At 44.2% G+C, this 16,394-nt stretch overlaps 1 protein-coding gene across 6 annotated transcripts in view; it reads left to right on the top strand.

Moving 5' to 3' along the window:
* The window catches only part of PDZD2 (PDZ domain containing 2), a 377,132-nt gene that overhangs the window by 267,982 nt on the left and 92,756 nt on the right, over positions 1–16,394 (top strand). For 5 of the 6 annotated variants that reach the window (XM_027092702.1, XM_027092705.1, XM_027092704.1 and 2 more), the window contains one exon: positions 10,841–11,330. In XM_027092702.1, the coding sequence (XP_026948503.1) occupies positions 10,841–11,330 (490 nt within the window). Of the gene's footprint in view, positions 1–10,840; positions 11,331–16,394 lie in introns of those variants that run through there. The other variant, XM_027092708.1, reaches the window with a different exon arrangement.

The raw sequence follows: 16,394 nt of genomic DNA, 5'->3' as shown, positions 1-16,394 counted from the left end.
TTGATGGTAGCCTCTTCCAAGGCAAGGTCAAGGGCAACACCGTATGTGGAGAAGCAGAGGAATTGCCATAGGAAATGCACCTGGCAGGGCTGGGAGGGGATGGTGGATCTCAGGTAAGGCTCAAGGCATGGGGAGTGGGCTGCTTTGGATTTTCTCTTTCTCAGACCTGATCTTCAGCTCTCAGGGGCAAGTCATAGCAGAGACCTCTGTGATGTAAAATAAGTGTCTTTGGCTGGCCAGTGAGCGGGGCATAGGAAAGACATGGAAGTTTCCTTAGCACCAATCCAGGCAAAAAGAAGTACATAAGAGACTTTGGGTCCTGTAGTCCCTGGTAATCTGTCCTGAACGAAAAATAACATGGAGAAAATTTAGAAGGCAATGCAGTTGTAAAACAAAAATGAAAAAATGAAATGCAGAGTAACATGAATATATTAGCATATGATATACATTATATACTATTACATTTGAATGGTGTTTGGAATCCATGCCTGGTTAGCGTTAATGAGGAAGGATTTCCTTTTAAAGCAGAGCTGGTTTATGATGATACTGGAACAGTGAGGAAAATCTAGGAAGCCAAATGGGAAAGAATGCCTCCTTCACTTCAGTGCTGTCACGGGAGGAACTTTGAAGGTAGGAGAGGCTACCAGGGGCTTTATAGCGTAAACTGGAAGGAATGGTGGGTATTCCCTGGAATAATGTGAGGGGAAAAGATGGGTGAGATACTGGCAGAGCCATGAGAGCTATCTCCTCGGGATAATTGGGCATGATCTGAAGGAAAATGAGAAAGATATCAAAACAGCATTTTGCATGAATCGAGATTATGTACTATATAAATGGCAGAGAGGATGCAGAAGGAGGTGAAGTCTGGTGACTGAGGATCTCCTAAAAAGGAGTTGCTTTTAAGAAGCAAGACACAAAGACCGTGTATTGTATGATGCCATTTATATGAAATGTACAGAAGTGGCAGATCTATAGAAACTGAAAGTGGTGGCTGAACTGGGAATGGCATTAACTGTAAAAGGGCATGAGGGATCTTACTGGGGTGGTGAAAATGTTCTAAAACTGATTTATGGTGGTGGTTGCACAGCTTGGTACATTTCCTAGAAATCATTGAATTGTACACTTGAATGGATGAATTATATCAGATGTAAAATATGCCTCAATACAGTCATTTTACCAAAAAGAGCTTTTTTAATTTTTTTAAATAGAAGGGATCTTTTCACTGACCAGTCATTTTTTTGTGGTGCTTAACGTGTGCCAGTGATTGTGCTAGACGGTGAGGGTACAAAAGTGAAGATCTTTACAAAGGCGTAAGTGGGCAATTTTCAAAGAAGGCAGAGAAATACTAAGAATTTTGACCTCATTAATCATTACTGACTTGCAGATTAGGACAGGAGGTAGCTCTTGACTATCAGACTGGCAGAGATTAAAAAGAGTGACAAGTGGTTCTCTAAGACACTTCTGGTGGGATTCTAAATTGTTATACCCCTTGCTAGAGGAAAGCTTGGAAGTACATATAAAACATTTGACTGTGCTTTTGACCCAGCAAGAACTTTGGACCCAGAAAGTCCACCTAAAGGAATTTATCTTCAGGAGGCTTTAAATATCATCGACACTCTGACACCTCCCAATTTTTTATCTCCAAACCAGTCCTCTGCTCCAACATCCAGATTCAGATGTCTAGCTGCCCACACAGCCACCACACGAGCATCTCAAAACTCAGCTCATCCGGAACGTAACTCCAGAATTGATCTGGGCATCAGGATAGGTCAGGTAGCCCCACCGCACAGAAGGCTACTCTACCAGCCTCAGGTGATGGCAACGCCATCCTTCTGGTTGCTCAGGCCAAACACCTAGACACCACCTTCCTCTCACACCCTGTATCAGATCCAAAAGCAAAGGCTGCTGACTCTGCCTCCAAAACTGATCACGATTTTGGCCACTTCTAACCCTCTGTACTGCTACTCTGCACTGAGCCATCTTCTCAGTCACTGGAATTTCTGAAGATGATCGAATATCTGGTCTCCCTCTACCCTTGCTCTGCCCATAGTCTATTCTCAACACAGAAACGAAGGGATCGTTTTAAAACATCACATGACTCCACATCATGACTACATATCACATGACTCCTGTGCTCAGGGGAGTTACCGCTCCCCATTTTGCACAAGTCTTTACAACAGTCTTGCGTAAACTGGCCCCTGGTATCTCTCCTACCTCATTGCCCCTCCCCATTCCTCTCCTCCTCGCTGCTCCGCACACACCGGGCACATTTCCAATTTACCACTTTTGCACTGGCTCTTGCCTCTGTCTGGAACGTCTTCTCCCAGGCAGCTGCGTGGCCAACTCTTTCATCTGCTTCAAGTCTTTGCTCAACATACTTAAAATTTCAATCTGACTCTTCCAGCTCCTGGCATACTCAATCCTCTTTATCCTATTCAATATTTTCCATTTTCCATAGCACGTCTCACCTTCTAACATGCTGTTTATTTGGATGCTTTTTTTGTTTTTTCTTTTTTTTTTTTGTGGTACGTGGGCCTCTCACTGTTGCGGTCTCTTCTGTTGCGGAGCACAGGCTCCGGACGCGCAGGCTCAGCGGCCATGGCTCACGGGCCCAGCCACTCTGCGGCATGTGGGATCTTCCCGGACCGGGGCACGAACCCGTGTCCCCTGCATCAGCAGGCGGACTCTCAACCACTGCGCCACCAGGGAAGCCCTGGGATGCTTCTTTTAATAGGTCTGTTGTTTAATTGTCTGTCTGCCCCTGCTAAACTGTGAGCTCCCCAAAGACGGGCATCAGTGTGTTCACTGCTGTACCCCCAAATGCCTAAAACAGTGCCTGGCGTATAGTAGATATTCAATAACTATTTGTCGAATGAGTGAATGAATGAATTTGTAATGAGCAAGTAGTAATTCTGTAAAAAAAAAAAATAGCATTATGTCATGAGTGAAAAGGAAGTGAAAGGAGTTCCTATGTACAGCGTCTGAGCTTGTCAGTTCCCTCATGAGGTGAAATTGACTCATTTATGTACAGCAAAGTCTGACTTTACCTGCATGCCCTCTGCCCCCAGGGAAAATGTGACCAACGTCATCAGTGTGAGTCAGCAAAGCTGTGTGGCTGAAGTTCTAATTGGATTCTGTATAGACTGCAGGTTGATCTCATAGAGTCACGAGAAACCCTGATTCACTCACAGTAATTGAATAAAGAAACGCAGTCATTTGCAGATAGAAGCCTAGAGGTTGTCTTTTGTGGGGCGGTATCTCTGCAGTATGTTTTATAAGGTCAGTTCTTATTGTTGATCAGGCATTTTCTCCTTAATTCAGCTTCTGAACTCCTATTTCCCAAATGCGTATGGGTGCTTTTCAAAAAGCTTTTATTGATTCATGAAGACATGAGGTACAAGAAAACCTTGGAGGAAAACTGGAACTTCATGTAAACTTATTGCAACATGATAGCAAGGGCCACGCTTCTAGTTCCTTCCTGTTAAAGCTGTATTGGAGTTGAAAATGTGGAATGTGTCCTGGTGTGTAGAGATACTTTGCTTTGAGGGTGGTGACTTTAAATTAATCTTGTTAGTTTGAGAGGGGAATTTTTAAGATAAATATGAAAATCAGTGATACCTTGTTGCATGGAAATCAAAATAATTTTTTAAGTGATCAGATGATTTAGCTGCTTTTTATCGAGTATTTTTCTGCAGTGTCCCCCCCTACCTGTACCCCTTTACATCCAGAAGCTCTTCATAGCAAACAAAAGGAGAACCAGCTCTTGCTTCAGCACAGAATGGATATTGCAGCCAGTGGTTGCAGGAGATGAAATTTAAGCAGGGTAAGGGCAGAACCGTGTATACTTAATGCTGATGGACACAGAAGTAGCTGCTGCCTTCGAGGCTGACACACTGAATTTCATCAGTATTTGTGGAATCAGAGGCTAGAGCACCCACTCTCTTTATGACTCTTAGTATAATTCCACCTCTGTTTGATTCTGCCTGAAAGATTTAATTTCAGTATTGTTTTGATGTAAGGTATGTACTGATTTTTATTTCTTAGTCGCTGGTGTGAAGGATAATATGTCACTGAGCTCCTTTGATAAGTTTGATGTTGGAGAACAAGATCAATTATAAACTGAGTTAGTCGGTGTATTTTTCTGCTACATGTCAAGAACTATGATTTTACCCAACTAGTAAGCTAACGAGTTAGCCTGCCACAGTTTCATGGATGCCAGCAGAAGATAGAAGATTCCTGGATCAGGAATGAAAGACAGTTTATTATTCATAGAAGTAGCAGTAGCCGGAGGATCAGCATATTTGCACCTCTTCCCCACATCCCAGTTCCCCTAGGGCAATGTGGACCTCCGTCCTGGTGTATAGATGGGTACGATTTAAATTTCACCACTACGTCTGTGGAGGTTACAGGTTTCGGTAGCTCATCTGGTTTGGGTTCGAATGGCTCACATTGTATCATAGTTCGGACAAAAAAATTTTTTTCAAATATTCACCCTGATTCTTCACTCTTAACCTGTGTATCTCAATCCAAATTTTATGATAAAAAAGTAATAAATACACATTTTATAATAAAGAGAACATATTCATTTATTCATGGACTCCAGATAAGAAAGCGGAGGGGAGAGTCGCTGAACCCAGGCATTTGTGGTGAATAGAGGAGGTGAGAAGTAGTAAAAATTGGCTTCCTCAGTTACCTCCCCTACCCAGCAGTTGGAGTACAGTGTTCTAGTTACGTCTACACTAGGCCTAGACGCTGATCTATTTTCAAATCCTCGTTGGTGCCTGAGTCCCATCTTCCTGCATCTGCTCAGAGCTGACTTTCCCCTCTGTGAACTAGCGAGGAAGGAGACTGGGTTCTCTCCAGAAGGGGCCTTAGGAGCGCACCAAGGGTATCAGTCACTCTTACCACCATGATATTCAGCACCCAAATTCTGCCTTCAGGGTCCCCCAAAGAAAGCTTCGCTTTTTCTAGGGAGGGTCATAGAATCTGGGAGAAGCGTGCCCCAAATTCAAGGTAGCTGGTAGGCAACACCCGAGAGAGACTACCCTTGGGGAACCTAGTTCCTAAATGACTCAGGGAAATGATGTTTATCATCTTCCCATGCCCTCCTGGAGAGCTGTCCAAACTTGCCTCCCTCTGTTTCCCAGCCAAGACTTCACTGGGGAATTAATCTATATATTTAACACTTCCTCTCAGCCTATTGTTCTCTGGGAACCTACAGATTTATAACCTCAGATGGTCCTCTGGATTAATTAGGCTTAGCAGGTTTTCAAAGGACCACGAACAGCTTTTCAGCCTCCCATTACTTCTTAGGCGAGAGGAAATCATAGGCAAGAACAATCTATCTCCGTTTGTCCTATGTGTTAGACAGGGTGGCTATTAGCAGCTAGTCTCGCTCTAGAAAACTCAGACCCTATAAAATAACTTGTCTATAAACATCTTCTTGAAGTCAGTGTTTAGTCTCCTGCTGTCTGTACTGGGGACCTGACATACTCAGATGAAGTAAGAATAGCTGCTTTGGTGAAAAGTTCCAGAATTCTTTTATGGGTTCTCTGAGTTATACAAGCCCCTGTAGTATAGGCCAGGGCCCAGCAATGGCAATCCAGTTCCTCTGAGTTACACGCACATGTGTGCCCACGGTTCTGCCCGGTGGCACCCCTCTGTGGGTTCACACCATGCGCCAGGCACCAGCGATCGATGGCTGGAGCCCCCAGATGATTTCTAGAGGCACCTGGAGATCGCCCCTTCCAAGGGCTTTGGCAAAACAGTCCCGAATATCAAAATCGTACACCTCCCTCTAGCCGTCTTTTGATAGAATCAGACTATGAGTAAATAATGGGTGTCTTTGGCCTTCCAGCATGTCTCCTGTCTTTGCCTCTCTCTTATCTCCTGCCCCATATCCATCTGGATCTTCAGACTCCAGGCAGCTCTATCCCTTCAGGTCCTCCAAACATCCAATCTCACCTTCCATCCCCTTACCAGGATCCCACCCCTGCAGAACCCAGACTCCAGAATTATGACAGCATCAAGAAACAGCGAAGGTACTTAAACTTTCCTTTGGATAAAGCACTTTTTTAAAATTCTTTTGGCGATACGTGGGCCTCTCACTGTTGTGGCCTCTCCCGTTGCAGAGCGCAGGCTCAGCGGCCATGGCTCACGGGCCCAGCCGCTCCGCGGCATGTGGAATCTTCCCAGACCGGGGCACGAACCCGCGTCCCCTGCATCGGCAGGCGGACTCCCAACCACTGCGCCACCAGGGAAGCCTGGATAAAGCACTTTTTGAGGGAAAGGAGGAGGAAGGGATCTAGTCAGACACGATGCTTGCAAAGGCCGAGTGAAATGAAGAACCACAACACATTCCAGAGGGAGCGTTCTAGGCTGGAGCTCAGACCCTCATTTCTGGCCTTTCCTTTTTTAATCTTAAGGCCAGCCTGGGATGGCCAAAATCAAATAAATTTTAATTGAATTGAGTGAATAATTTAACATGCCAGAGGATAGCTTCAAATTTTTGGAAGAAACCAAAAAAAATAATCGTATGGTAGAGAAGCTTCTGAAAAGCTAATTCTACCTGTTGTTAATGAAGAGGAGACCTTCTAGTTTTCTAAGTCACGTGATTGTATTTCGTTTCTGGTTTCTCTAATGTTGACTTTGAAGTTTAAAGATCCTAATGGTGGGTAAGAATCCTGCTGAACAGAAAAGGGGATTTGGAAGTAGGAATGAGCCAGGCAGGTCCCGGAAAAGTTAGGGAAGTCATTTAAATACAGATGGAGAGGGGTGTGGCAGCCTTACATTTAAGGTGATTCAAAGAATCGTAAGAAAATTACCCGCTGCCTAATAGTGTCTTTTTCACTAACTTGCTACAGGTGTCCGTAATTCATTCATCACACTTTGCCTTCAGGATGACCTTAGAAAATGCAGTGTCCAGGAAGGAATACAGTAACCTGTCATACAGTTCCCTGAAGGCGTCAGGATCTTATTTATGGCTAGGAAGCCAGGGAAGGACAGGGAGACGGTGCAAAACTAGAGATCAACTCCTCTTGCTTTGTAATTTTGCTGAGTGTGGATCCTGAAGGAATAAAAGACTGTCAGTCATGGAACCTTCCAAGGTTCTTGGAATGCCCGTGAGAGTAGAGATGGGAAAGATATTCAAGATCTTGTACTCCGAATCAATGGACCAGCCTTTTTGGTACTGCAAAGAAGGTCCCTGTGGACAAACCAAATCAAGCTGTCCAGAGTTTTAGTACAAAAAGTAGAGTCCCAAACGCAGTTTTAGAGGAATTGCCTCTCCAGGTGAAATCTCTTCCAGGTTGATGGTTAATGTCTTGGAGGCCTAGGATGACTTGGACATAAAAGGACTGCTTCGGTTTTTCCAGGTTTTTTTGTTTTATCCTTGTCACTGGGATGGCTTGATCCTCCTATCCCTGGAAGTCAAAAGCAACTTAGAGATGATCCATTTACAACCTTCACTGTGCAGATGAGGAAACTGAAGCACAGGGATGGTAATGATTTAAGAAGCAGAATTGCACAGGGGACGTGCGTGGGTGGGAAGCAGATAGACCTGGGTCTACCAGTGGCAGCTATGCGAACTTGGGCAATTTAGTTAACATTTCTGAGCCTCAATTGCTTCTTTTGTCAAGAGAGTTCTTAAGGAGCATCTACTCAAAGAATAAATTTAAAACTTGGCTAATATTATTACATTTGCTGGGGTTTTTTTGGGTTGTTTTTTTTTTTTGCGGTATGCGGGCCTCTCACTGTTGCGGCCTCTGCCGTTGCGGAGCACAGGCTCCGGATGCGCAGGCTCAGTGGCCATGGCTCACGGGCCCAGCCGCTCCGCGGCATGTGGGATCTTCCCGGACCGGGGCACGAACCTGCGTCCCCTGCATCGGCAGGCGGACTCTCGACCACTGCGCCACCAGGGAAGCCCTGTTATTTTTTTTTAATTGAGAAATAATTCACATAACATCACATTCATCATTTTAAAGTGTACAATTTAGTGGGTATATTCATGTATCTACCATGTTGTGCAACCATCACCACTATCTAATTCTAGAACATTTCCATCACCCCCCGCAAAAAGCCTGTGCCTATTAGCGGTCAGTCTCAATTCTCCTCTCTCTCCCATCCCCCCAGCTCCTGGCAACCACTAATCTACTTTCTATCTCAATGAGTCTGCCTATTCTGGACACGTCCAATAATGGAATGGTATATGGCCTTTTGTGGCCTGGCATCTTTCAGTTAGCATAATGCTTCAAGCTCCAACCATGTTGGAGCATGAGCTTCAGTCCTTTTTATTGCTGAATAGTATTCCATTATATGGATATACGTATTTTGTCTGTCGATTCATCTGTCAGTGGAAATTTGGTGTAATTAGCATTGTTTTACGTGGTTGGGCCAAAGCTATAACAAAAACTTGGGTGTCTAACTCTCAACCTGGTCCTGTTTTTACTACCCCATCCTGTTTTTCATAACATCTGAGCATATATATTAGATTAATAGTATTGGTTGTTCAGAGGAAACCCTTACAACCTGTCTAATTACTCTTATCGTTTTATATCTTTAAAAGATTTTATCCAGTATGGAAAAAAATACACAATTCAAAAAGTAAAATCTAAACATTGTAGAAAAATGGTGCAGAGAACCAGGATTAATTTTTAATTTCTAGATTCCAGTCTAGAAAGGTCTTCATGCCTCTTCATCTCACTGTAGTTCACAGAACAACCCGAAGTCTGTACAGTATCTTTTATCTACCTGGTTTTTATGTGTAAGTTCATTACCATGGCTTATAACCCAGGATCAAAGAAAGTTTTTACTAGCTTTGGTCGATGTTTGAGGACCCTTCTCTCTTGTTCACTTTACTCCAAGGCAAAAGTTCAGAATTGTTCTCTTCTTCTGTTAGACAGTCACCGTCATTGCATTACCCTGACCATTAGGTAGGGGGATTATACACCCTTGGCTCAGAACTTAGTACATTTCAAACACGACTGGTCATCTCTCCTTATGACCTGGCCCCCTTCCCACATACTGACTGCCCCAGCTCTCAAGTCTGGTTTGGTATACTGGGAAAAGTTCTGTTTTCCACATTGCATTGCAGATGTAGGCAACATAGCCCCAGGCCTTCTCTTTGTGGGACTTGAAGCCGGGGAAGCAGGTCTGACTCGTTAAGGATTTGGTGGTTGACATTCTTTGCTTGGGAACCAGTGACGTGTAGTATGTGGCAAGATCCCAGTGGTGAGGGCATCCCCTGGGTTCGTCTGGGGTTTGTGCTTCCTTATCTTGGGTGGCACTGGTGGGAGGTCCAGCCCAGCCTGGCTTCCTGACGTTGAGCAAGTGTTTGCTGAAACTTTAAGGATCTGGTCCTGGATGCCGCTAATTACTCATCTCGTTTGAGGTTCTATTGTTATTCTTTAAGATCCGGAGGAGTCATTGTATGTCAGGCTTCACGTGCATTATCTCATTTGTATGATTTCCTGCTTCTAAGTGTTTGGCAGTCCTCAGATACATGTGAAAACGACTGAGCCTGGCCCTCGTCTTCCTCAGGCTAAACGTCCCTCCTTCCTCCCACTATTCCTGGTTGCCACAGTTTCCAGCAGTTGTCTTCCTCCTGGTTGCCCTATGTCTGTGTTTTCCACTTTGTCAGTGTTCCTCTTCATGTGATGCCCAGACTGGAAATGACACTTCACGTGTGCTATGAACAACCAAACTAGAACCATTACCGAGAAATGAACCTGATCCTCATTTCATGCTGCACACACTTGCTGTGATTCTTTACTGGCTGCATCTTAATACCAGCCAACCCCTTCTACCCGCCCCCAGCTCAGCATCTTTTTTTCCCTTTAACTGCTGTGAGGCAAAGGTTCCTCTTGTGCAGTTGATTTTGTTTTTCCACTTTGGGTCTTTCCAATCTGTGGCTTTTTTTTTTTTTTTTTTTGAAGTGTAGTTGATCTACAGTGTTGTGTTAATTTCTGCTGTAAGTTTCTGCTGTATAGCAAAGTGATTCAGTTATTCATATATATACATTCTTTTTCATATTCTTTTCCATTATGGTTTATCACAGGATATTGAATATAGTTCCCTGTGCTATACAGTAGGACCTTGTTTTTTCTCTATTCTATATATAATAGTTTGCATCATGCAGTTCATTTTTTTTTTTTTTTTTGCGTTACGCCGGCCTCTCACTGTTATGGCCTCTCCCGTTGCGGAGCACAGGCTCCGGACGCGCAGGCTCAGCGGCCATGGCTAACGGGCCCAGCCGCTCCGCGGCATGTGGGATCTTCCCGGACCGGGGCACGAACCCGTGTCCCCTGCATCAGCAGGCGGACTCTCAACCACTGTGCCACCAGGGAAGCCCGCAGTGCGGTTCTTGATCCTGTGAGCAGAACTGTACATTTCCCCCAATCTATTTTATCCATTTTCCCCTGGGGACTCGCAGTGCTATCCCATCAGAACGTTATGAATGGGAAGCTGGCATCATTCTGATGTAACAAGTTGTTGAGTGAATGGAGAATAATTTTTTTTTTAATGATATGTTAGGATTGGCTCTGTTAATAGAAAAATCCTTCTCTGACTACCTTCATAGGGTACTCTCATGAGTCATTTCCAGTTCATGGTGGTTTTTTGGTTGGTTTGGGGGTTATTTTTAGCATCAACAATTAAATAGATTAAAAGAGTGAGTGAAGTGTGCAGCCTCTTTAAGAAGCTTAGTGCCTCAATCACTTGGCCAGGACTTTAGTCATATGGGTCCTGTGTGGGCCATCAGATGTGTCAACCCGCTGCATTGTCCTTGGAGGATGTTTGGAGGGTTTTAACCAGCCCCTCTCTGACCCCCCTGTGTCCCTTGCAGTTACCTGGCTGAGCAGTGCTGGAATGGCGGCTTCATCTACCTGATCATGCTGCGCCGCTTCAAGCACCAAGTCCATTCTCCTTATAACGGCAACAGCAGCAACAGCTCTGAACCAGGAGAGACGCCTACCTTGGAGCTGGGGGACCGAACTGTGAAAAAGGGGAAAAGAGCAAGAAAGTTTGCGGTCATTGCCAGGCCTTCTACCCACAAAGCCACTGAAGAATCCAAGAGCAGCGCTGGCTGTGAGTTGGACAGTGACCCTGTGTCTGAACTAGACAATGGCCTGGACCCTGAACTGGGAAACGGTCATGTCTTTGAGCTAGAAAATGGCCCAGATTCGCTCAAGGAGGTGGCTGGATCCCATCTAGAGAGGTCGGAATTAGACAAAGGGATTGCAAAGGCGGACGCCCCTCTGCCCACAAGCAATGACAGACGCCGCTTCTCAAAATCTGGGAAGACAGACTTCCAGTCCAGCGACTGCCTGGCACGGGTAAGGTTTGCTTTGGTGGTATAACCTGAATTTTCAATGAAATGTTGTTTGCAGTTGCATTTAAGGTTTGGAAAATACATCTAAGATGACTTTGCATTTAGAAACTGAAAGATTTATTAAGATAAATGATCATAGGACATGACAATAACAACAAAAAAACCAAGTCATTTTATCACACTTAAATAAAGAGCTAGTCGAGTGATCCTAAGGCGGAAAATTCAAGCCTTCTGTGGTATAATTTGAGTCATATGAGGCCCAGATAAAGTACTTGAACTGCATCATTATTTATCACTGCTGTCACCAGTGGAATTGCCACTGCAAGGCCAAGAATTCCTGGTGACCACTGATAGCATAAATATCCAAGCCTTGGTATTACACAGGACGGATGTCCAACCTGCAGGGAAGCATCTGCTTTTATTTTTAACATTTCAAAACCAGTGACATTTTCATGGGATAGTATTATTATATTGCTGAATTCCAGTGAAGTTTGGAAACTTCACAGAAATCTCTGATACTATGATATCCAGCTGTGATGGTCAGAGCTGCCCTCACCTAAAGGCAAAGCAGATGTGGTCTAGTTCTGAATGGTGATAGACACGCTTCTAGCCTCATATCGTCTCCCCCATTATAACCAACACTTTCTTGTTAAGTTACATTTCTTTAGGGTCAGCGTGCTTGTTCCAAGAATCCTCTTGGCCAGGTATTCCTCTGGGTTCCTAACAAAGCAGTAACTAGCTAGATGGTTCCTGATTGGTTTCTTTTCTGACTCAGGAGAGGCCCTCTAAGGATGAAAGAGGAAGTTGGAAGGATGGAAAATGGGCACAGAGGAAGTATCGAGTTCAGCTTTGCAGCCTGGGAAATGGTGCCCTAGGAGCGAATGTAATTTCTAGTAAGGCTATTTCATGCATATTTCTGCAACTGTAGCCAATCTGTATAATGGGTTGAGAAGAATCAAAATAATCCTTCTCTTAAGGGACCATGTTCCTTCATTTGAGGAGTCTTAACACAGAGAAGGTATATTTGTAGATGGAATTTACAAACAAATGAGAAGAAAAAAATGAATGTTTCTATTAATGGTTTTCTACCAGTTTTATGCCCCTCCCCCAAAAAAGGATTAAGGGCAATAAAAATATTATAATGTGTATAATATTATCAATGAATACTATATGTTGATGTGATTGTTTTCTTCTGATGATTGTGAATATGCAGAAACCTTACGGTGAAAATAACAAATGGGTAGTACTGGTTCATTTTGAAGTGTTAAGGTACCGAAGTTTAGGGTGGAATCTCACACATTCAGTCCAAAGAATAGGTTTTCTTCTGGCCTAGGACACAGTGGGAATTATTTGGAATGATTTTAAAAGAAAAAAATGCCACACCAGACTTGTAAGAGAATACCATCCTCTACTCATCCTGATTGAAGGCAATAACAAAAACTTGAACTTCTGGATTAGGCTATCTTAAGACTGCACATACCAGAGTTCCTTTGCCTGGTTTTTGTACTCAAGGTCAAATGTCCAAGAAGATACAAACGAAGGGTGAAAAAAACCTAACCATGATCTATTACCTTGGGGATTTTTTTTTTTTTTGAAACCCCATGCCTATAGCGAGGAGAGACTTGCCATCTGGAATTCTTCATAACTGTTCTAAATCTATAGACTGATGACTGACCCTGGATTGTACTTTTGGTCTTAGAAAGTCAGGATGGGCCACACACCTTCTCAGGCATGAATGTTTCAGTACCCTCTTCAACCCCAGAAATGGCCTCGTTAGATGCATTTACCTGGGATCGTTAGGGTTGACAAGAAATAGACCTTCATAGCTTTCCTCCACACCCTGGCATCACCCAAACTGGGACCAAGAGACCTAACAGAAGTCTGCTTAGGTTCTTGGTATGAATAGATTTATATTTTTACTCCAGGACGAGCCCAAGGTCATGCTAAAATGGAATTTCCAGGAAAACAAAAATTAGCTATTTACCTCTTAAGCCTTGGGGTAAAATTCCATTCCATTTGAATAATGGGAGATTAGACATGTCAGCGTTGTTCCGTTTCTGCTTTCTTAATGATTTAATATATCTACAAAGACTTAATAAATTACAGACAAGGCTTATAATCATTCAGACCATTTTTATTTGTCAGGTACTTCTTTTTCATAGACTGTTATTTCTTACAGGAAAATAAATCCTCAGACTTTTTTTCTATATTCCGTTCTGCCTTAACGGACCTAGAGGAAACATATTTCCTTTTAACAAATATCTCCTTTTAAAAAATGGCTTGTTTCTGTAAAGTATTAACACATAATGATACACATGCGAACAGATTAATTTTTTAAAAAGTTGGGCCCACCTTCTAAAGCACAAGGATCTCCTAGGACATAGATACGCAATTTTAGAAATGAGTTCAAGATTCCTTCCTCTATGTCTAGCAAAGATCATTGCTCATCCAAGGCAACATATCCATAATGTGTATTCTTGTAATGCTGCATGGTGAAAGCGAATACAACCAAACTCAGTCACATAACAATGAAAAAAAAAGATTTCTACCGTTTACCAGTCAGCAGAGTTTATTCACAGCTGGTGCGTGTGTCTATGGGTCCATTTGTGGTCTTACCCTAGTACCCAAAATCCACCCTGTGCAGTACCAGCCCTCCTTCCTGTAAGTGGTTCAGTAGAGATCTCAGAAAGGCTTCCCCAGGTCTGAACCTGCAGGAAAGTATGTGAAACTCAGAAGGAGAATCACACTGAGGGCTTCTCCTGGGTGGTCCCTGATGTTTGTATCAAGCAGAGGCAGCAGGAGGATGGTCCTCTTCTAGGAAGCCCCCATGGTCTCTGGGTGAACTTATATCCTTCTACATGGTAATGTCTCCTAAATGCCTGTCTGCCTTCACCTCTCTCCTGAGCCCTCGAGCTTTCTACCAACCACGTACAGGATGTCTCCAATCTTAGATATTTCATATCATGCCTGAAACTCGGTGCATTGCTTTCCCGCACCACCAAGCCTGCTCCAACATTCCAGGTCTCACCATCCACAAAGCTGCCCAAGCCAGAAACCTGAGATTCAGCTAGTGACCACTAGCCCTGGTTTGTGCAGAACTTTCCCTGGTTTTGCACTGACAGCTCCATATCCTGGGAAACGCCCTCACCCAGGCAAATTGGGACAGTTGGCATCATGGAGTCAGCAGGAACGCTGCCCTCTCCCTTACACCGCATCCTGTCAGCCACCAATCCTGTCAACTGCTGCTCCCTTCAGGATCTCTGTCTGCTCCACTTCTCTGTGCTCCCTCCGACAGCTTTAGGTCAGGGCCAGGCTGCTCTCATTTCTCACCTGGGTGGTCACAGTAGTCTCCCACCCGTCTCACTGCTCCCACTTTCATCCCATCACCCACTGTCCCCACTGCAACCAGAGGGACCTTTCTAAAGAGCAGATCTTACTGCGCGAGCATGCATGCACATGTACACACGCATGTGCGCTAAAGCTTAAACCATTTGGTGGCCCACTTTGCCCTTGGGGTAATACCCAGATACCTTGGCTTGACGTAGCATGTGAGGCCTTTTCATCACCTGATTCCTGATTAACGCTTTGCCCCCATTTCTCACTGCTTTCTTCCTCCCTGTCTTTGGCTGAGTTCGTTTTTTTCACAAGGCCATGCTCACTCTTGCCTCTGAGCCTTTGCTCTCTCGGTCCCAGCTCAGCGCCTGGCACCTGTAGGTGCTCTGTAGCTATTTATTAATGAAGGCACGGGGCAGCCCCAGGCCTGAGAGATGGGGCACCAAGTTCCAGCCCTGGTTCTTCCCTTCCCAGCTCCGTGGCCTTCAGGCTGCCACGTCCTTTCTCGAAGCTTCAGTTTTCTCACCTACACACTGAGCGTTTTGGTCTGATGACTACGGGATTTCAACTCTGACATTACGATGACATGTTTCTTCATTTCTTACTGATCATTCTAAGTAAGAAGGGATAAGCAAACAGTCTCAAAATAGGTCTGCAACTGGAGCCAGAGCATTTACTGCAGTGAAATTCTAGTTGGATGATGTGTCTTCTCACATTTGGGGCAAAGATGCTGTTGTAAAATTTTATTTTGGGTTCTAGCAGATGAGGTCATTTAAATGCTGCCGAGGCCGCTCCCTTTAATGCATCACCCCTGTTTTGGTAAATAAATCCCTCTGTTTGCCTTTGTGAAGAGATGCACATGTGAGCTCACACAGTAACTGGCGGTTTACAGGAAAGGGTAGCACTCTGACAACATTAATACAGACGTCCGTAGCGTCCAATTTTGCATGGTTTGGCTTTTTCTCAACGGGCTGACAAAGTCTCTTTGCCCTTTAAGCCAGTGTAAAAGGAAGCAAAGGCCCAAGCCCTCTGTCTAGACAGGATCTGTTTCAGAACTCAATCATCTCTACAACTGGATCTGTGTTCACACGCTGAACATTGGCAAACAGGGAGGTCTCCCATCTGGGTAAACTTCTTAACGTCAGTCTCAATAACTTTGAAGAACCCTAGGATTAGTGGATAAACAGTCTCTGTTTGTTAATTCAGTGACATTTATGCAGTATTGTTATGTGCTAGGCACTGTTCTAGCTGCTGGAGAACCCATTTGTAAATGAGAGATAAAGTTCCTGTCCTGCGGCATTTGTCACGTATAAGGGGCCACAAGCAATAAATAAGAAAATAAATCAGAATGTTAGATGCTGACCATAAGTACGATAAATAAAGTAAAACAGTGATGTGAAAGATGGCCCCGCAGTGACATGGGCAGGGGGCAAATTGATATTGGGTGTTGTCGGCAAAAGACCTCATTAAAGAGGCCATGTTTCAGCTACAGACTGAGGGTCAGGAAAGGGCAGCCCTGCAAAATCTGGGGGCAGAATGTTTCCGGCGAGGAACTAGCACATGCAGCTGCTGTAAGACAGGAATGATAGAATATTCCAGGAGCAGAGAGTCTGCAGCACAGTGAGTGATGGGGATGGACTAGGAGGTGATGTGGAGGATACGGATGGGACTCGATTACAAAAGTTCATGTTCGCCATTGCAAAGAGTGCGGACCTTATTCTAAGTCTAGCGGGGA

Source organism: Aethalodelphis obliquidens, unplaced genomic scaffold (genome assembly GCF_003676395.1).
Source record: "Aethalodelphis obliquidens isolate GAN/ISIS:26980383/991018 unplaced genomic scaffold, ASM367639v1 scaffold80, whole genome shotgun sequence".
Taxonomy (NCBI): domain Eukaryota; kingdom Metazoa; phylum Chordata; class Mammalia; order Artiodactyla; family Delphinidae; genus Aethalodelphis; species Aethalodelphis obliquidens.
The sequence above is the reverse complement of the archived record's forward strand: the minus strand, read 5'-3'. Positions and strand labels throughout refer to the sequence as shown.